At 46.6% G+C, this 22,091-nt stretch overlaps 1 protein-coding gene across 1 annotated transcript; it reads left to right on the top strand.

Annotated features, from left to right (window-relative positions):
* Positions 1 to 3,881: 3,881 nt before the first annotated feature.
* On the top strand, positions 3,882 to 6,269 carry LOC309891611 (very low-density lipoprotein receptor-like). Its single transcript, XM_082785959.1, has one exon. The coding sequence runs from the start codon at positions 3,939 to 3,941 to the stop codon at positions 5,937 to 5,939; it is 2,001 nt and encodes a 666-aa protein (XP_082642085.1). The 5' UTR covers positions 3,882 to 3,938; the 3' UTR covers positions 5,940 to 6,269.
* Positions 6,270 to 22,091: the final 15,822 nt, after the last annotated feature.

The following is a 22,091-nucleotide window of genomic DNA, read 5'->3' as shown; positions in this document are numbered from 1 at the left end:
CCAGTGGTCGAGGGCAGAGAGGCTAGGAGTGTGCCTTGGTCTGGTCTCGTCGCTGAGTGTGTCTGGCTGAAAGAGAAGAAGCACAAAACAAAGCAGCACCTCCCCGTGACCATGGGCAGCTCCTGCCTCTCTGATCACGAGTATCTAGCAACTCACCGAGGATGTCTGTGTCCCGTCATCCTCATGCAGCGATCACTCCCTTCCTGCCCCCATTCTGTCAGCTTTCTGCTTGTTGTGGACCAACGGGGGTGTAGGTTGGGGCGATCTTACCTGTCCTGGAGAGGGTTGGCAGCTCTTCCTCCCAGCTGATTTCTCAAGGGGAGAGCTGCCAGGATTGTGCCGTGGTCTGGTCCAATCGCTGTGTGATTCTGGCTGAAAGAGAAGAAGCACCAAACAGAGCAGCGTCCCTCTGTCTACATGGGCAGCCCATGCCTCTGTACCCGAGGGTCTCCAGCAACTCACCGAGGCTTTCCATGTTCCGTCGTCTCCTCGGAGCGGTCACTGCCGTCCTAGTCTGATCGTGTCATCTTCCTGATTTCTGTGGACAGTGGTGGATGAGGCTGGGAGCAATGTTACTTGTCCTGGAGAGTGCTGGAAGTTCCTTCCAGATGTCTTCTCAAAGGGAGAGTCGCCACGATTGTGCTGTCGTCTGCTTCCCATCGCTGTGTGTGTCTGGCTTTAATAAGAGAAAGAAATAACCGAGCAGCATCCACTTGTGACAAGGGGCTGACCCTGCCTTTGTGCCCAACAACCTCGAGTTTCTCACCACGTCAATCCGTCTCCTGGCATCCCGATGGAGCGGTCACTCCCGTCCTGACCCAAGCGTGTCACTGTCCTGCTTGCTATGACACCGTTGTTGGGTGTGGTTTGGGGCTAAATTACCTGTCCTGGAGATTGTTGACACCTTTTCCAGCTGACTTCTCAATGCGAGAGAGTCCAGGAGTGTGCCATGGCTTCATTCCAGCACTCTCAGTGTCTCCAGCTGTAATAGAGGAGGCGACAAACCGAGCAGCCACCCCCTCTCAGCACTGGAAGCCATTCCTTCCTCCTTGCACCAGGCTCTCCCAGCCTCACACCAAAGCTGTCCATCTCCCATCTTCCTGATGCCCAGGAAATGTTCCTTGTAGCTTAAATGTGCCATATTCCCACTTAGTGTGGTGACACCGTGGCGGGGAATGGCTTGGGGCTGTCTTATCTGTCCTGGAGAGCGTTGGCATCTTTTCTGGCTGAGTTCTCAAAGTGAGAGAGCCCAGAAATTTGCCATGGTCCGGTCTCATCACTAAGGATATTTCTGTCTGGAAGAGGAAAAGCACCAAACGGAGCAGCATCCCCATCTAACCATGGGCATCCCCTGCCTGAGTGCTCAAGGGTCTCCAGCGACTCACCGAGGCTGTCCGTGTCCCCTCATCCTCATGCAGCGGTCACTCGCGTCCTAACCCAATTGTGTCACCATCCTGCTTGAAGAGAGAGGAAAAAGAAGCTGACTCCCTCTGGCTGAGGTTGTCTCTGGAGCGGACACTTGAGCGGGAGGAGCAGGCAGCCGAGCAGCCTCCCCGTCAGCACGGGCAGCCGGTACAGGCCTGCCCAACCGCCCAACCGCCCTTGGGGCCAGCATTCCGCAGCCATGGCCGTCCCCAACGCTTTGTGTTGTGCCAGCCTGGGCTTTGCTCTGCCCTTGCCCCTCAGGGTGCAGCAGCCTGGGGGTTGCCATGTTCTTCAGCTTTCTCTCTGGAAAAAGGCACGTGTGGCTAGAAGCATGCCTGCTGTTGTAATCCAGTTACATTTAACTGGAGTTAAAGCCAGTTAGACGCCGGTCGCTAGTGGAGTCCCCCAGGGCTCAGGACTAGGGCCAGTCCTCTTTAATATCTTTATCGATGATCTGAATGAGGGGATCGAGTGCACCCTCAGTAAGTTTGCAAATGACACCACGTTAGGTGCGTGTGTCGATCTGCTCGAGGGTAGGAAGGCTCTGCTAGGAGGATCTGGATAGGCTGCAACAATGGGCTGAGGCCAACTGCATGAAGTTCAACAAGGCCAAGTGCTGGGTCCTGCACCTGGGGCACAACAACCCCAAGCAGAGCTACAGGCTGGGAGATGAGTGGTTGGAAAGCTGCCGGGCAGAAAAGGACTTGGGAGCATTGGAGGATAGTTGGCTGAATATGAGCCAGCAGTGTGCTCACATGGCCAAGAAGGCCAAGAGCATCCTGGCTGGTATAAGAAGCAGTGTGGCCAGCAGGGCTAGGGAAGTGATTGTCCCCCTGTACTCGGCTCTCGAGACTCTTTTCTGAAGGGGAAGCCACAGTATCTCTTTTCAAGTGTTCAGAAATTGTACTGATACAGAATGGATCATTTCCATATCAACTCTTAGAAATACGAAAAATCCTGCAAATAAGCAATTGACATGTGTTGAGGGATTTCTTGAAACAGCAAAAATCCCATGGCTTGCTGTAGCTGAGCAAACCAAGCTACCAGGGCAACTATGAGAAGTTCCCATGACAGTGTTCCCACATCGCCCAATTGAGGAATTCAGGAAAATATTGTTACCAGTAGCTGGCCTCAAGGACAAGGTCTATGTGACTGCTAATCACAAGGGGGTTGTTTTCTTGCAGGTGGGGTTGTTTTCTTGTAGCTGTTTGTCTGAGTGCTTTTGACCAATAATCTTGTGTGAAACACTGTCCACCCCTGTTAAGTTCTCTATAAAAGTTAGGCTATTCGGGCAATAAAATGGAGCATGATCTGACTCTACGGTGTGTCTGTCGTGCTTTCGACCGTGCTTCCTGCAACATATGGCGCCCGAACAGGCTGAGACCTGAACAGGACCCGAACGGAACATCGCAGCTTCGCCGGGACAAACATCGCAGCGCAGCGGGACACCAGCGGCGCCGGCACATCCGAACGCAGGTAGACCAGGAGACCAGCGGCGCCGGGACCAGCGGCGCCGCGACCTCGCCGCGCCGTCGGGACTTCGGAGCGCCCATCCGACCGGCGCTTGAGCGGACCGGACACCGGCCCAGAAACACGGTACACAGGACTCACGGTGAGGCGTGGTATTCCCGCTGAGACACGCGGAAAACCGCGGGGAACGGGGTTTTGCGGCGGGACGTGGAATTGCGGAGGGCCGCGGGAAACGGAGTTGCGGCGGGACGTGGAATTTGCGGAGGGCCGCGGGAATTAGAGTTGCGGCGGGACGTGGAATTTGCGGAGGGCCGCGGGAAACGGAGTTGCGGCGGGACGTGGAATCGCGGAGAGACGCGGAAAAAGGAATCGCGGAGAGACGCGGAATCGCGGTGAGACGCGGAATCGCGGAGAGACGCGGAAAAGGGAATTGCGGTGAGACGCGGAATCGCGGAGAGACGCGGAATCACGGTGCGATACGGGCCATCCGAGATCGAGTTGCTACGGGAGACCAGAGGCGTCAGTGGACAATGGCGGCCGACCCTCACCGTGTGGCGAGTCGGCACAGAGCAGAGGGGCGGAGATCAGGACTCTGCAGCCTGTCTGACGTAACCATGGAGGCAGCGGCAGCAGCGGCTGTGCTGCTTCTCTCTGGCATTCTTTTTATAAGAAGTTATCTTGCAATGCAAAAAAAGACTATTCGTCCCCAGATCGGTGTTATAACTATGTTTCTGGATAACATTCCGTGGGGTTGCCACATTCTACAGACTATTAATGACGATTTAGCTCTATTGCAGGGCAGGAGAGCAGAGACGCAGGTTACACCGCCAAATGACCACCGTCAGGCTCGTTCACAAACAGCTTCTAGGGTTGCAGCTGGCACGGCCTGCAGCCGTATAGCAGACGTTACACTCTCTTTCCTAACTAGTAATCATGTGTCTCATCCATTTGTGGTGAATGGTCAGTGGCAAAAAGAAAAGGGGGAGAGTAAGGGGCGACAAAGACGGAAACGGTGCCAGGAGGATGCCACTGACACTAACAGCATGGGTAATAGGAGTAGTATAAGTGACACAGGTGACGGTGCGGGGCGGCGGCAGGCGCTGCCGCGCTGCGGGGCACTCTGCCTGCTGCTCGCCCTCGCCGGCCTGTGCACTGCTGCCGACGGTGCTAGAGCAAAATGTGAAGACTGCTCAGATGGCAGTGATGAGAGTGCTTGTGTGAAGAAGACGTGTGCTGAATCTGACTTTGTGTGCAACAGTGGTCAGTGTGTGCCAAATAGATGGCAGTGTGATGGGGATCCGGACTGTGAAAATGGGTCTGATGAGAGTGCTGAGCTGTGTCATACGAGAACATGCCGGGTAAATGAAATCAGGTGTGGTCCTCAGTCAACCCAGTGTATCCCAGTGTCCTGGAAATGTGATGGTGAAAAGGACTGCGACAGTGGAGAAGATGAAGAGAGTTGTGGCATTGTGACTTGTAGTGCAGCAGAATTCACATGCAGTAGTGGGCAATGTATTTCCAAAAGCTTTGTCTGCAATGTTCAAGATGACTGCAGTGATGGTAGCGATGAGTTGGAGTGTGCACCTCCTACCTGTGGTGTTCATGAGTTTCAGTGCAAGAGTTCTACCTGCATCCCTATCAGCTGGGTGTGTGATGATGATGCTGACTGCTCCAACCACTCGGATGAATCTTTGGAGCAGTGTGGCCGCCAGCCTGCACCTCCAGTGAAGTGTGCTACGAGTGAGGTGCAGTGCGGCTCAGGTGAATGTATCCACAAGAAGTGGCGATGTGATGGAGATCCTGATTGCAAGGATGGAAGTGATGAAATTAACTGCCCTTCTCGGACCTGCAGGCCAGACCATTTCAGATGTGAAGATGGGAACTGTGTCCATGGGAGTAGGCAGTGCAGTGGTGTGAGAGACTGTCTGTATGGCACTGATGAAGCAAACTGTAACAATGTTATTCAGTGTTCTGGACCTGGCAAATTCAAGTGCAGAAGTGGAGAATGCATAGATATCAATAAAGTGTGTAACCAGCAGAGAGACTGCAAGGACTGGGGTGATGAGCCCCTGAAGGAATGCATCATAAATGAATGTGACTGTCCAGCTGGGTTTGAGTTTATAGACAAGAGAAACTGTGGAGACATTGATGAATGTCAAAACCTTGGTATCTGTAGTCAAATGTGTATCAACCTGAAAGGTGGCTACAAAAGTGAACGTAGCCGTGGATATCAGATGATTCCTGCTACAGGAACCTGGAAAAGGTCATACTGGTACAAAGACACAAATAACACCTGTGATTGCAATGACGCTGCTAAGCAGGGTTTAGGGGTTTGTAGCATGGAGACAAGGGGTAACAACTACAGTGTTTGGAACAATTGTACAGCTTTGGCCTTACCTCCTGATGTGCTTCTGATTTGTGGGGATGGGGCCTGGCAAGGTATCCCTGCAAATGCTATCAGATGTCCATGTTACATAGATAAACTCATTGTATTTGCTCCTAGCTTGTTACAGTTGCGTGAGATCACCAGACATAAATGGACATTGCTTGCATTGGATTGCAATGATAATGTTGAATTGTGTGGGGTTGCAGCTAGAGCGGCATTAGCAATTTCAGTGCCTGGAGTGGCATCTGCGGCCGCATGTAACAACTTAGAAAAATTGGTATGCTGGGCCGAGAGGCAAGCCTATGCCACGACAGAGATACTTGAGGAGATGTTACCAGATCAAAATAGTCTGCAACATCTGCTTTTACAGGATCAAGCTGCTATTGACATCTTGCTTTTGGCTCAAAGGAATGGGTGTGAGGACTTTAAGGGAATGTACTGTTTAAACCTTTTTGATCATAATGTGTCAATTCACAAATCCATTACTTTCCTGAAAGAGCACATGAGAAAGATTCAATATGGTATCAATCCTTTCAATCAATGGTTCACTGACTTGTTTGAAACAAAGTGTAGATGGTTGCTGGGTTTAATCACAAGGGGATTAAGGATTTGGTTTATGGTGGTGGTAATCATCGTTGTGTGTTGTAAGTATAGCTAAAGAGTTACTTGTAAAACTGCTGTGTCAGGCTTGGTTTGCTCAAAAGAAGAAGGGGGAATTGTTGAGGGATTTCTTGAAACAGCAAAAATCCCATGGCTTGCTGTAGCTGAGCAAACCAAGCTACCAGGGCAACTATGAGAAGTTCCCATGACAGTGTTCCCACATCGCCCAATTGAGGAATTCAGGAAAATATTGTTACCAGTAGCTGGCCTCAAGGACAAGGTCTATGTGACTGCTAATCACAAGGGGGTTGTTTTCTTGCAGGTGGGGTTGTTTTCTTGTAGCTGTTTGTCTGAGTGCTTTTGACCAATAATCTTGTGTGAAACACTGTCCACCCCTGTTAAGTTCTCTATAAAAGTTAGGCTATTCGGGCAATAAAATGGAGCATGATCTGACTCTACGGTGTGTCTGTCGTGCTTTCGACCGTGCTTCCTGCAACAGACATGATTCTGCTTTTAGTGCTGCACAAGCTAACAGTAGTCAAGTAATCTTTGGCACTGATGCCATGGTATTTTGCAAGTTAAAGTACTAAGTTAGGTAAATGCATGTTTTTAAACACAGTTTTCTTGGTGTAATCATGTTTTCACTCTCTATTACTTATCTTTTACATCTATATTCTTAATCTATTTCTACAATCGTTTTGTGTAATTTTGTTTAGTTTCTTCTCCTACATGCATTCACTTGCATTCTGAATTACCTTTTTCCTCTCTTATGCTGTCATACACTTTTTCCTCTCTTGGACTTTTTCTTCATTGCTCTGCTGATCTAGACATAGTTCTTTCTATATCTCCATTTGTTCTTATTTCAGCCCACAAATAATTAGATTCCATTTACTTCTGAGGAACATATATCTCACTGCAGAAAGAAAGGAGTTCTCCAAGTAGAAAACAGATTACACAAGAGCTAGCAAGGTCCACCCTATCTATCAGTCACTTCTGAACTAACTAGTGATGCACTGCTTCCCATGCTCGCTATCCCATGATACAGCAAAATAGAACCACTTCCACGCATCAAAGGCTCATCTCCTACAAACAGGGATCAGTGTTATTTATGGTTCATGTGTTCAGTCATGTGTCAAACACGAACATCTAGATTCCAAGATCTGTGTCCACGCTGATGGGTTCACACGGCACTCTCAGTCTTACCATCTGTTCCATAAATCCTTAGAGCTCTTTGAAGTATGAGGCCCTCACCCTCAGACTTCGAAGTATATTCCCATCTGCATAAACACATATTGCCTAAATCAATCTCCCTGCACTGTGTAGTTTTACTGTAATATAATATGGTGGATTTTTTATTATTATTATTTTTCTTAATGGAAGGCTTAGAAGCAGGTGTTTTACTGACAGGAAGAATGAAAAGACGTCCCAGGTTTTCATTCCCTCTACAGCAGGTCAATCTTCATCAGCTGGCAGAATCATAAGAGCTCATGCAGCTCACAGAACTGCAGTGAAATATGTCTCCGGTTAGCTAGACAAGAGAAGGTTGGTGTGCAGATGTAGACATGGGTTGTAGGTAAATACATCAGAAGAAGTGGGAAGCAATAGCTGTAAAATAAGGCAACTGGAGAGGAACAGCTGACAATAGGACATAGTGAAAGTGAGAAAGGAGGAAAGGAAGAGCGAAGCTATAAATCTGAGTTATGGAAGAATCACTTTTTCTTCAGGCTTTATTCAACTAAGAAACACATAGTTTTGAACTGCTCTTTTCACAGATTAGGAAAAGTGGTAAATCTACAATTTAATCAGCCATTTGGATAGTTAAGGTGCTGCCCTGTGTTTAGGCAGAAGCAGCTGGAGTGAAGATTAGACTGGTTCACAACAGGACAGGGTGGAGTTATTTCAGTCCTCTGAGCCCAGATTTTTACTTTCCCTGGGCAGCTGCAAGATAGCTAGAGAGCAGCTCTCTGCCATTTACAGATAGATAAGTGATTGTTTTCCATTTCCAAAATTCGATTTATTTTTGATTAATAAGCATCCAAACTCTTCTGTATCACCCTATCTCTGTCAGAAAAGGAGAACAATGAAGAAAAAAAAGGGGGGGGGAACGACGACACGTGGTATAAGCAACCCAGACAAGTAAATCAATATTCCAATTCTCAACCAGACAAAAGTTCAAAATACTGAAAGGGTGTCAGAAAGCTTCCAGGAATTTTAGCCCACACTGAAGGTATTGGCACCCAGAGAGGACTGACAGCATGAGTGTCTGCTTGACAAAGAAAGAACTAATCATGTGGGTCTACCATTTAAGTAACTTTCAAAGGGCAATCTGAATAAAGGAGGCAAAGGATTGATCTTATAGGCTAACTACTGGTATGCTGGTTCAAAATCCTCTGTGAAGAGAAGTTTGAGGTCTCTTCCCTAAAGAGAAGGCTTAACGACCCTTCAAAATCGAAAGACATTGACTTTACAGAAACACTTTCAGACTGAGATGAGAAAAGTAATTTAAAGAGTCTTAATTTTCTTGTATTACTCAGAAGCCAGAGTTCACATAGACAAAAAAGATAAGGACTTTAACGGTTAGAGAAAGGGGCACAGAATTTGTAAATTAAGTCAATGTGGAAACCCTTTCTTTCTACACATTCAAAAAAAAAAAAAAAGGGAACCTAAAGGACCAAGAACAGGATGAATGTGTTTTACAAAAGCTAGAAACATATGTAACAAGATTGCTGTGTTAGAAACATATGTTGACGGAAAATTATGATTACATTGGAATGACAGAGACTTGTTTAAATCAAGCTATCAACTGGGAGATAAAATTACCAAGGTATAAAGTTTGCAGATGGGTGAGGTAAAACAAAAGTAATGAGGGAGGGAGTAATTTGCGTACTGAATAAACAGAAATAAATGACACTAGGATTTTGGATGACACAACAGGGACTGTTTGAAGTAAACAGAAGAATGAGCTATGGAAAAAGTTAGTCCTTGGACCTTGCCAGAGACTTTCAGGAGAGGATGAGAAAGCGTATCAGGAAACGTTTTTACAGATGAAGGAAGTCTGTATCGAATCCAGTGTAATGATCCAGTTGAGGAGTTCAATTACTTAGACATTTCCTAGGAAAATGTTAGTGGGAAAAACTATTAAGCAAGCATGATTATAAGACTAATACAGGATTGCTTCCTTATGGAATATGCTCAAAAGCCACTCAGGCTACAGGAAAAGGGTAATGTGGATATAGTGACTAGAAATAAACTAGACACGATGAATACAGTGAAAGCTGAGAGGAGTATTACAATAAATGTATAGTGCAGTACATGTGGTTGCAATGCCATTAAGACTGGGGGGGTAAGTTGCACTTGCATGCTAAATAAAATCAGACCCTTACTGAACATTAAATAAATTAAAAGTAGCCCAAAAGAATCAAGATTCACCAAAGGAAATGCAGGGGAAAATCTGAGATACGTTTAAGAACATATTTTCAAAATACAAGTAATTCATCAGGGATGAAGCCAGAAAAAAACAAAAACAAAAACAAAAACAAAAAACACCTGCAATTGTATCAGGGAAGTGTAGTGCTTTATCTAGTCCCATTCACTGAACAAGAGGAAAAGAAGCATCTTGTGGCCAGTAACACGTTTGAAACAGCATAAATTCCCCATGACCTGTGAGCCCATCTGAGCCCATCTGTTTTGCTACTGGTGCTGGAAGAAAAATGTGAGTATATGAGAAGGGACTGCAGATGAAAAGTAGAGACTACGTGTGAAGAGAGGAACGATACATGTTTCAATAGTTTCTCTGACATTTCCCTGTTTCCAGTGAATGAGGTTCACAAATGACCTTGCTGCCACGCACAAAGCCTAATAGCGAACCTCCACAGCACATTACAGGCAGACACTCACGCCAATGTGAGGAACCGTGATTCAAGACCATATTTTGGCTAACAGAGGAGAAGGTTTTGGCTTACCTAAGGAGAAGGCTTAACAACCCTTAAAATTACGCCAAAAAGTAATGTTTTTAAAGCCATGGAATCTTGTCCAATCTTTATGACTTCTCTACGGCTTTCTTCCTGCCTTCTCCGTTTTTTATAGTTGCCTGAATATTTACCTGGGTGAGTTACGTTGCCCTACTAGCATTAGCAAGATTTGATTATGTGCTTAAAAGTTGATTCGGATTTTGTATCTGTCCCATTTTTTAGTGATCAATACCCACTTGTTTTGAAATACTGTTGTTGATGTTTATGAAAAGACTTATTTATTGACAAATGGTGCTCCACTGTGTCTAAGGACTTCCAGAATGCTTTAGCCTATGTGTCTTGAATAATGTTTTTATTTTAGACTATTAGAAAGCTCTATAGCACATTATCATTCATTAATGGAAACAGCATCCAGGTGCATTATAATAAATAAATATTGTGTTTATTGTATTTATTTGAGTCATATATCAAAATTCTGGAACCTATAATGTTACAATGCACACATGCTACTTGATCTCCGCCTACTATATTTTACCACCAGCAGTTATTGCCATGAATACTGCACGAAAAATACAAAAGAGTTGCATGAACTCTATCATACAGGAAAATTAAATATTATGTTTTCTATTTTAGAAGTGTATCTGATTTTAAGCGGCACTTAGGCACTCACTCTAAGAAATTTTTAGTCGGAAGAGTGTGTGCTGTAAAGCTTTAATAGGATGTAAAATGCTTCATTAAGCATTATCTAACATGTCTAAACCAAAATGCAGACTAAAGATGTGGTACTTTGGATGTTATTATAATTTCCCCTAGCATCATATGTAGAATTACAATCCCAAGTGATTAATTTCCACACTTAAATGTCAGCAGAAAATGAAGTTCTAAGTTTGATTTCAGAATATAAATATACTGCGGTAGTGGAGAATAATTAAGGTCTTGATGTTCTCGTGTACTTTCTTGCAGATGGTTGGAGTCCTGGTAACTGAACCATAGGCTCCACATGGGAGAATAGGTCTGCCCAGGCAGACTGTAGTGCTCATGTCTCAGGCCTTCAAATGCACTGGTGTTCAGACCTTTAGGACTGCCTTTGTCTCCATTTCATAATTCTTTGGGGATAAGGAACAGAGTTTAAAAAAAGACTGGATTTAGAGACGTGGCATTTTTCAGGCTCAAGACTGGCGAACTATCCCTGATTAAACTGGTGTTTTTCAGAACTATTTTCCAGCCTTTTTGCCATTTGACTGACTCGTTGTTGGAGAAAAATGTGTGAATGGCAATACTGTCTAATAAGCAATAAAATGAGAAGAGATAATGTGCTATTCAGACTCTCAAAAACAAATCTGAAAGTTGTTTTTTTGTTTGTTTTTGTTTTTGTTTTTTCCTTGATGTTTTGTCTCAGTGCTAAGATGCTTGAAACAGGATCTAATCACATTCCCTGAATGGGTATGATCTTCAATATTTCTGTTCAGATTTTTTAAATCATTGCAAACATCTACTGACAGTATCCATTTAGAACATTTCTCAGATCTTTCCTGTACTGATAATTATTTGGCAGGGACCAGGACTTGCTACTACAAGACTGTTGTATACTAGGGTGAGACTGCTATCAACGGAAGGAGAAATTTGTTGGATTATCGGAAATCCAGAGGAAACCAGCTGTGAGGCCTACCATTGAACACTGCTCTGTGAATGCCAAGCAATATCTAAAATGTTAAAAATAGGCTTCAACCCTTAGAGCAACAGGCTTTCAAACCTCAACGTTTGTTCTAATTGTCTTGGTGTGAGAAAGCTACTGATACTCTCTTTCTTGAGTAGTTCCAGGAAGAGAAAGCCTGAACCTCTTGCTGTGTCACGGGTTTACGTGGCAAGGTTTTGGTGTTAGGGGGCCACAGGCGTGGCTTCTGTGAGAAGGATCTAGAAGCTGCCCCATGTTTGGCAAGGGCCCCACTGCTGGCCAGAGCTGAGCCAGTAAGTGATGTTGTTTTGCGCCTCTGTGAGAGCAGATTTAAGAAAAAAAAACACAACACTGCGCCACACAGCAGCTGGGAGAGTGAGAGGAGTGAGGAACAGCCTTGTGGGTGCCAAAGTCAGTGTAGAGGAAGGGGGAGAGGTGCTCCAGGCACGGAGCAGAAGTCCCCTGCGGCCTGTGGTGAGGCCCATGGTGAAGCAGGCTGTCCCCCTGCAGCCCATGGAGTACCACGGTGGAGCAGGGTTCCACGCTGCAGCCCGTGGAGGAGCCCATGCAGGAGCAGGTGACCTGGATGGAGCTGCTGCCCGTGGGGGACCTGTGCTGGAGCAGTCTGCTCCTGAGGGATGGAGCCCATGGTATGAAGCCATGTGGGAGCAGTTCTGGAAGAGCTGCTGCCTGTGGGAAGCCCACGCCAGGTCAGTTCAGCAAGGCCTGCATCCTGTGGGAGGGATCCCACAGCACAGGGGACAAGAGGGATTGAGAAGGAGCGGTGGAGAAGCGCTATAGACTGACCATAACCCCCATTCCCCCACTCCCCTGCGCTACTCGGGGGGAGGAGGTGGAAGAGGATGGATGGGGGGGATAGATGCTTTTGGTTTCTTTCCTTTGTTTCTCGCTTTTCTAGCTGCTTAGGAATAGGCAATCAATCTTACTGTCCCCCTATGCTGAGTCTGCTTGCCAGTCACAATAATTACTGTGCGTCCCTCCTGTCCTTATCTCAACCCTTGAGCCCTTTTGATTTTATTGTCTCCCTGTTCCTCTTTGAGGAGGGGGAGTGAGAGAGCGGTTGTGGTGGAGCTCGGCTGCCCACACGAGTAAAACCACCACACTGTTTAAGGAGAAAAGCAAGGCAGAATACACATACCCACACTTCAGGTGACGTAGCAATCCAGGTGGCCATACTGTGACCCGTGTTGTTTATGCATGTATCTACTCCTTCCTATTTTTTCCCTAAAATACTGTTCCTTTCAGGGAAAGGATTACATACTGCTTTTTCTCTTTAATCATCAACTTGGTGATGAGCTTGAGACCTTGAGAAGCTACTTAGAGAACCAAAATTTTATATCAGACTTTGACTTAAAAGTAGGAGATGCAAAATCTACAGATCCAAAGGCAGATGCAGGGATAAAAATGTATGGAAACTGACTTTTAGATCAATAAAACTCACACATACTTTGTTGTTATTATTAAAAGTCCATGCAATGGCCAATTGTACAAATTGTCAACTGTCAGTTGTAGAAAACTGGAGAGCAGCTAAAACTGAGCCATACAAGGAAGTTAATAAGAGTAAATTAACTCAATATATGATGAAGAGTTTTGAGATACATGGTCTTAGTTGCCAGAATGATGACTACGATTGCTACTTAAAAAATGTTTAACCTGACTTAACTACTGCATGTGTGAATATTTTTGTGTGGCTAAACTTCCAAATAATAAATGCAATTACATTATATAAAATTAACTTTTTTTTTTTTTTTTTTTTTTTTTTTTTTAAGAAATAGCTTCCTCAGAGAACTGAGTCCAATCTCTGTTAGCCAAAATATGGTCGTGAATCACGGTTCCTCACATTGGCGTGAGTGTCTGCCTGTAATGTGCTGTGGAGGTTCGCTATTAGGCTTTGTGCGTGGCAGCAAGGTCATTTGTGAACCTCATTTGTTGCGAAGCACGGACGAAAGCACGACAGACACCAGCAGAGTCAGATCATGCTTCACCATTTTATTGCCCGAATAGTCCAACTTTTATAGTGAATTTTACAGGGGTGGACAGTGTTTCACACAAGATTATTGGTCAAAAGCACTCAGACAAACCGTTAAGAAAATAACACCACCTGCAAGAAAAGAACCCCCCTTTTGATTAGAAGTTAGGAAAACAACCCCCTTTGTGCTTTACGGCCATGTAGGCCTAGTCCTTGAGGCCAGCTGCTGATAACAATATTTTCTGAGTTCCTTAATTGGGTGATGTGGGAGTCATTGCCGTGGGAGCTTCTCACAGTTACTCTGGCAGCCTGGTTTGCTCAGCTACAGCAGGCCCTGAGATTTCTAAGGCCTACCCTGGTTGCTTAAAGCAAGCTTAGATCGAACAATTATGCCAATTCCCAACACTCATTCACTGGAAACAGGGAAATGTCAGAGAAACTATTGAAACATGTATCGTTCCTCTCTTCACACGTAGTCTCTACTTTTCATCTGCAGTCCCTTCTCATATACTCACATTTTTCTTCCAGCACCAGTAGCAAAACAGATGGGCTCAGATGGGCTCACAGGTCATGGGGAATTTATGCTGTTTCAAACGTGTTACTGGCCACAAGATGCTTCTTTTCCTCTTGTTCAGTGAATGGGACTAGATAAAGCACTACACTTCCCTGATACAATTGCAGGTGTTTTTTGTTTTTGTTTTTGTTTTTGTTTTTTTCTGGCTTCATCCCTGATGAATTACTTGTATTTTGAAAATATGTTCTTAAACGTATCTCAGATTTTCCCCTGCATTTCCTTTGGTGAATCTTGATTCTTTTGGGCTACTTTTAATTTATTTAATGTTCAGTAAGGGTCTGATTTTATTTAGCATGCAAGTGCAACTTACCCCCCCAGTCTTAATGGCATTGCAACCACATGTACTGCACTATACATTTATTGTAATACTCCTCTCAGCTTTCACTGTATTCATCGTGTCTAGTTTATTTCTAGTCACTATATCCACATTACCCTTTTCCTGTAGCCTGAGTGGCTTTTGAGCATATTCCATAAGGAAGCAATCCTGTATTAGTCTTATAATCATGCTTGCTTAATAGTTTTTCCCACTAACATTTTCCTAGGAAATGTCTAAGTAATTGAACTCCTCAACTGGATCATTACACTGGATTCGATACAGACTTCCTTCATCTGTAAAAACGTTTCCTGATACGCTTTCTCATCCTCTCCTGAAAGTCTCTGGCAAGGTCCAAGGACTAACTTTTTCCATAGCTCATTCTTCTGTTTACTTCAAACAGTCCCTGTTGTGTCATCCAAAATCCTAGTGTCATTTATTTCTGTTTATTCAGTACGCAAATTACTCCCTCCCTCATTACTTTTGTTTTACCTCACCCATCTGCAAACTTTATACCTTGGTAATTTTATCTCCCAGTTGATAGCTTGATTTAAACAAGTCTCTGTCATTCCAATGTAATCATAATTTTCCGTCAACATATGTTTCTAACACAGCAATCTTGTTACATATGTTTCTAGCTTTTGTAAAACACATTCATCCTGTTCTTGGTCCTTTAGGTTCCCTTTTTTTTTTTTTTTGAATGTGTAGAAAGAAAGGGTTTCCACATTGACTTAATTTACAAATTCTGTGCCCCTTTCTCTAACCGTTAAAGTCCTTATCTTTTTTGTCTATGTGAACTCTGGCTTCTGAGTAATACAAGAAAATTAAGACTCTTTAAATTACTTTTCTCATCTCAGTCTGAAAGTGTTTCTGTAAAGTCAATGTCTTTCGATTTTGAAGGGTCGTTAAGCCTTCTCTTTAGGGAAGAGACCTCAAACTTCTCTTCACAGAGGATTTTGAACCAGCATACCAGTAGTTAGCCTATAAGATCAATCCTTTGCCTCCTTTATTCAGATTGCCCTTTGAAAGTTACTTAAATGGTAGACCCACATGATTAGTTCTTTCTTTGTCAAGCAGACACTCATGCTGTCAGTCCTCTCTGGGTGCCAATACCTTCAGTGTGGGCTAAAATTCCTGGAAGCTTTCTGACACCCTTTCAGTATTTTGAACTTTTGTCTGGTTGAGAATTGGAATATTGATTTACTTGTCTGGGTTGCTTATACCACGTGTCGTCGTTCCCCCCCCCTTTTTTTTCTTCATTGTTCTCCTTTTCTGACAGAGATAGGGTGATACAGAAGAGTTTGGATGCTTATTAATCAAAAATAAATCGAATTTTGGAAATGGAAAACAATCACTTATCTATCTGTAAATGGCAGAGAGCTGCTCTCTAGCTATCTTGCAGCTGCCCAGGGAAAGTAAAAATCTGGGCTCAGAGGACTGAAATAACTCCACCCTGTCCTGTTGTGAACCAGTCTAATCTTCACTCCAGCTGCTTCTGCCTAAACACAGGGCAGCACCTTAACTATCCAAATGGCTGATTAAATTGTAGATTTACCACTTTTCCTAATCTGTGAAAAGAGCAGTTCAAAACTATGTGTTTCTTAGTTGAATAAAGCCTGAAGAAAAAGTGATTCTTCCATAACTCAGATTTATAGCTTCGCTCTTCCTTTCCTCCTTTCTCACTTTCACTATGTCCTATTGTCAGCTGTTCCTCTCCAGTTGCCTTATTTTACAGCTATTGCTTCCCACTTCTTCTGATGTATTTACTTACAACCTATGTCTACATCTGCACACCAACCTTCTCTTGTCTAGCTAACCGGAGACATATTTCACTGCAGTTCTGTGAGCTGCATGAGCTCTTATGATTCTGCCAGCTGATGAAGATTGACCTGCTGTAGAGGGAATGAAAACCTGGGACGTCTTTTCATTCTTCCTGTCAGTAAAACACCTGCTTCTAAGCCTTCCATTAAGAAAAATAATAATAATAAAAAATCCACCATATTATATTACAGTAAAACTACACAGTGCAGGGAGATTGATTTAGGCAATATGTGTTTATGCAGATGGGAATATACTTCGAAGTCTGAGGGTGAGGGCCTCATACTTCAAAGAGCTCTAAGGATTTATGGAACAGATGGTAAGACTGAGAGTGCCGTGTGAACCCATCAGCGTGGACACAGATCTTGGAATCTAGATGTTCGTGTTTGACACATGACTGAACACATGAACCATAAATAACACTGATCCCTGTTTGTAGGAGATGAGCCTTTGATGCGTGGAAGTGGTTCTATTTTGCTGTATCATGGGATAGCGAGCATGGGAAGCAGTGCATCACTAGTTAGTTCAGAAGTGACTGATAGATAGGGTGGACCTTGCTAGCTCTTGTGTAATCTGTTTTCTACTTGGAGAACTCCTTTCTTTCTGCAGTGAGATATATGTTCCTCAGAAGTAAATGGAATCTAATTATTTGTGGGCTGAAATAAGAACAAATGGAGATATAGAAAGAACTATGTCTAGATCAGCAGAGCAATGAAGAAAAAGTCCAAGAGAGGAAAAAGTGTATGACAGCATAAGAGAGGAAAAAGGTAATTCAGAATGCAAGTGAATGCATGTAGGAGAAGAAACTAAACAAAATTACACAAAACGATTGTAGAAATAGATTAAGAATATAGATGTAAAAGATAAGTAATAGAGAGTGAAAACATGATTACACCAAGAAAACTGTGTTTAAAAACATGCATTTACCTAACTTAGTACTTTAACTTGCAAAATACCATGGCATCAGTGCCAAAGATTACTTGACTACTGTTAGCTTGTGCAGCACTAAAAGCAGAATCATGTCAATTGCTTATTTGCAGGATTTTTCGTATTTCTAAGAGTTGATATGGAAATGATCCATTCTGTATCAGTACAATTTCTGAACACTTGAAAAGAGATACTGTGGCTTCCCCTTCAGAAAAGAGTCTCGAGAGCCGAGTACAGGGGGACAATCACTTCCCTAGCCCTGCTGGCCACACTGCTTCTTATACCAGCCAGGATGCTCTTGGCCTTCTTGGCCATGTGAGCACACTGCTGGCTCATATTCAGCCAACTATCCTCCAATGCTCCCAAGTCCTTTTCTGCCCGGCAGCTTTCCAACCACTCATCTCCCAGCCTGTAGCTCTGCTTGGGGTTGTTGTGCCCCAGGTGCAGGACCCAGCACTTGGCCTTGTTGAACTTCATGCAGTTGGCCTCAGCCCATTGTTGCAGCCTATCCAGATCCTCCTAGCAGAGCCTTCCTACCCTCGAGCAGATCGACACACGCACCTAACGTGGTGTCATTTGCAAACTTACTGAGGGTGCACTCGATCCCCTCATTCAGATCATCGATAAAGATATTAAAGAGGACTGGCCCTAGTCCTGAGCCCTGGGGGACTCCACTAGCGACCGGCGTCTAACTGGCTTTAACTCCAGTTAAATGTAACTGGATTACAACAGCAGGCATGCTTCTAGCCACACGTGCCTTTTTCCAGAGAGAAAGCTGAAGAACATGGCAACCCCCAGGCTGCTGCACCCTGAGGGGCAAGGGCAGAGCAAAGCCCAGGCTGGCACAACACAAAGCGTTGGGGACGGCCATGGCTGCGGAATGCTGGCCCCAAGGGCGGTTGGGCGGTTGGGCAGGCCTGTACCGGCTGCCCGTGCTGACGGGGAGGCTGCTCGGCTGCCTGCTCCTCCCGCTCAAGTGTCCGCTCCAGAGACAACCTCAGCCAGAGGGAGTCAGCTTCTTTTTCCTCTCTCTTCAAGCAGGATGGTGACACAATTGGGTTAGGACGCGAGTGACCGCTGCATGAGGATGAGGGGACACGGACAGCCTCGGTGAGTCGCTGGAGACCCTTGAGCACTCAGGCAGGGGATGCCCATGGTTAGATGGGGATGCTGCTCCGTTTGGTGCTTTTCCTCTTCCAGACAGAAATATCCTTAGTGATGAGACCGGACCATGGCAAATTTCTGGGCTCTCTCACTTTGAGAACTCAGCCAGAAAAGATGCCAACGCTCTCCAGGACAGATAAGACAGCCCCAAGCCATTCCCCGCCACGGTGTCACCACACTAAGTGGGAATATGGCACATTTAAGCTACAAGGAACATTTCCTGGGCATCAGGAAGATGGGAGATGGACAGCTTTGGTGTGAGGCTGGGAGAGCCTGGTGCAAGGAGGAAGGAATGGCTTCCAGTGCTGAGAGGGGGTGGCTGCTCGGTTTGTCGCCTCCTCTATTACAGCTGGAGACACTGAGAGTGCTGGAATGAAGCCATGGCACACTCCTGGACTCTCTCGCATTGAGAAGTCAGCTGGAAAAGGTGTCAACAATCTCCAGGACAGGTAATTTAGCCCCAAACCACACCCAACAACGGTGTCATAGCAAGCAGGACAGTGACACGCTTGGGTCAGGACGGGAGTGACCGCTCCATCGGGATGCCAGGAGACGGATTGACGTGGTGAGAAACTCGAGGTTGTTGGGCACAAAGGCAGGGTCAGCCCCTTGTCACAAGTGGATGCTGCTCGGTTATTTCTTTCTCTTATTAAAGCCAGACACACACAGCGATGGGAAGCAGACGACAGCACAATCGTGGCGACTCTCCCTTTGAGAAGACATCTGGAAGGAACTTCCAGCACTCTCCAGGACAAGTAACATTGCTCCCAGCCTCATCCACCACTGTCCACAGAAATCAGGAAGATGACACGATCAGACTAGGACGGCAGTGACCGCTCCGAGGAGACGACGGAACATGGAAAGCCTCGGTGAGTTGCTGGAGACCCTCGGGTACAGAGGCATGGGCTGCCCATGTAGACAGAGGGACGCTGCTCTGTTTGGTGCTTCTTCTCTTTCAGCCAGAATCACACAGCGATTGGACCAGACCACGGCACAATCCTGGCAGCTCTCCCCTTGAGAAATCAGCTGGGAGGAAGAGCTGCCAACCCTCTCCAGGACAGGTAAGATCGCCCCAACCTACACCCCCGTTGGTCCACAACAAGCAGAAAGCTGACAGAATGGGGGCAGGAAGGGAGTGATCGCTGCATGAGGATGACGGGACACAGACATCCTCGGTGAGTTGCTAGATACTCGTGATCAGAGAGGCAGGAGCTGCCCATGGTCACGGGGAGGTGCTGCTTTGTTTTGTGCTTCTTCTCTTTCAGCCAGACACACTCAGCGACGAGACCAGACCAAGGCACACTCCTAGCCTCTCTGCCCTCGACCACTGGGCTAGAAGGAAGAGCTGCCAACGCTCTCCAGGACAGGTAGGATCGCCCCAACCCACACCCACAAGGCTCTAACTGCAAGCAGGAAGGTGACACAATCAGGGTAGGACAGCAGTGACTGCTCCATCAGGACGATGGGACAGGGACAGCCTCGGTGAGTCCTGGTAGAGCCTTGGGCACAGAGGCAGAGTCTGCCTATGGTCACAGAGGGATGCTGCTCCGTTTGTTCTGTCTGTTATTAAAGCCAGACACACACAGCGATGGGACGAGACCAAGGCACAATCCTGGCCACTCTCCCATGGAGAAGTCAGGTAGAAGGAAGTTCCAGCGCTCTCTAGGACAGGTAAGATTGCCCCAACCCACACCCACCAGGCTCTAACAGCAAGCAGGACGGTGACACGATCGGGGTAGGACAGGAGTGGTCGCTGCATCAGGATGACAGAACAATGACAGCGTCGGTGAGTCCCTGGAGACCCTTGGGCACAGAAGTAGGGGCTGCCCGTGCTCACAGAGGGATGCTGCTCTGTTTGGTGCTTCTTCTCTTTCAGCCAGAATCACACGGAGTGTGGACCAGACCACGGCACAATCCTGGCCGCTCTCCCCTTGAGATGTCAGTTGTAAGGAAGAGCTGCCAACGCTCTTCAGGACAGGTAAGATTGCCCCAACCCACACCCACCAAGCTCTAACTGCAAGCAGGACAGTGACACGCTTGGGCCAGGATGGGAGGGACCGCTCAATCAGGATGACAGGAGACGGATTGACGTGGTGAGACGCTTGAGGTTGTTAGGCACAGAGGCAAGGTCAGCCACTGCTCACACAGGGATGCTGCTGCATTTTTTCTTTCACTTATTAAAGCCACACACACAGCATTGGGAAGCAGAAGATGGCACAATTGTGGCGACTCTCCCTTTGAGAAGACATGTGGAAGGAACATTCAGCGCTATCCAGGACAAGTAAGATGACCCCAACCCACATCCACCAGCCTCGAACAGCAAGCAGGAAGGTGACATGATCGGGTGAGGATGGGAGTGACCGCTCCATGAGGATGATGGGACAGGGACGGCCTCAGTGGGTTACTGGAGACCATCGGGCACAGAGACAGGGGCTGCCCGTGTTGACAGAGGGATGCTGCTCTGTTTGGTGCTTCTTCTCTTTCAGCCAGAATCCAGCAGCAATTGGACCAGACCAAGGCACAATCCTGGCCGCTCTCCCGTTGAACAGTCAGCTGGAATAAGAGCTGCCAACCCTCTCCAGGACAGGTAAGATCGCCCCAGCCCACACCCCCGATGGTTCACAGCATGCAGGAAGCTGACAGAATGGGGGCAGGACGGCAGTGAATGCTGCATGAGGAAGACGGGCCACAGACAGCCCGGATGAGTCGCTAGATGCTCTTGAGCTGAGAGGCAGGGGCTGCCCATGGTCACGGGGAGGTGCTGCTTTGTTTTGTGTTTCTTCTCTTTCAGCCAGACACACACAGCGACAAGACCAGACCACGGCAAACTCCTAGCCTCTCTGGCCTCGACTGCTCAGCTGGAAGGAAAATCTGCCAACTATCTCCAGGACAGGTAAGATTTCCCCAACCCACACCCACCAGGCTCTAACAGGAAGGAGGACGATGACATGATCAAGCCAGGAGGGCAGTGACCACTCCAAGAGGACGATGGGACAGGGACAGCTTTGGTGAGTCGCTGGAGACCCTCGGGCACAGAAGTAGGGGATGCTCGTGTTCAGAGAGGGATGCTGCTCTGTCTCGTGGTGCTTCTCATTTAGCCAGAAATGCACAGCGATGGAACCAGACCACGGCACAATCCTGGCCACCCTCCCCTTGAGAAGTCAGCTGTAAGGAAGAGCTGCCAGCACTGTCCAGGACAGGTAAGATTGCCCCAACCCACACCCACCAGGTTCTAACAGCAAGAAGGATGGTGACATGATCGGGGTAGGATGGGAGTGACCGCTCCATCAGGACAACGAGACACAGACGGCCTTGGTGACTCGCTGGAGACCCTCGGGCACAGAGGTAGGGGCTGCCCATGGTCACAGAGGGATGCTGCTCCTTTTGGTGCTTCTCTTTTGCAGCCAGATTCACACAGCCATTGACACCAAACCACAGCACAATCCAGGCCACTCTCCCCTTGAGAAATCAGCTGGAATAAGAGCTTCCAATGCTCTCCAGGACAGTGAAGATTTCCCCAGGCCACACACACCAGGTTCTATTAGCAAGCAGGATGGTGACATGATCGGGGTAGGATGGGAGTGACCACTGGATCAGGATGATGGAGCAATGACAGCCTCGGTGAGTCGCTGGAGACCCTCAGGCACTCAGACAAGCTCTGCCCATGATTACAGGGGGATGCTGCTCCGTTTGGTGCTTCTCTTTTGCAGCCAGATTCACACAGCAATGGCACCAAACCACAGCACACTCCTGGCCACGCTCCCCTTGAGAAATCACC

The sequence above is a fragment of the Aythya marila genome, assembly GCF_965140915.1.
Source record: "Aythya marila genome assembly, contig: HAP1_HAP1_SCAFFOLD_158, whole genome shotgun sequence".
Taxonomy (NCBI): domain Eukaryota; kingdom Metazoa; phylum Chordata; class Aves; order Anseriformes; family Anatidae; genus Aythya; species Aythya marila.
The sequence above is the reverse complement of the archived record's forward strand: the minus strand, read 5'-3'. Positions and strand labels throughout refer to the sequence as shown.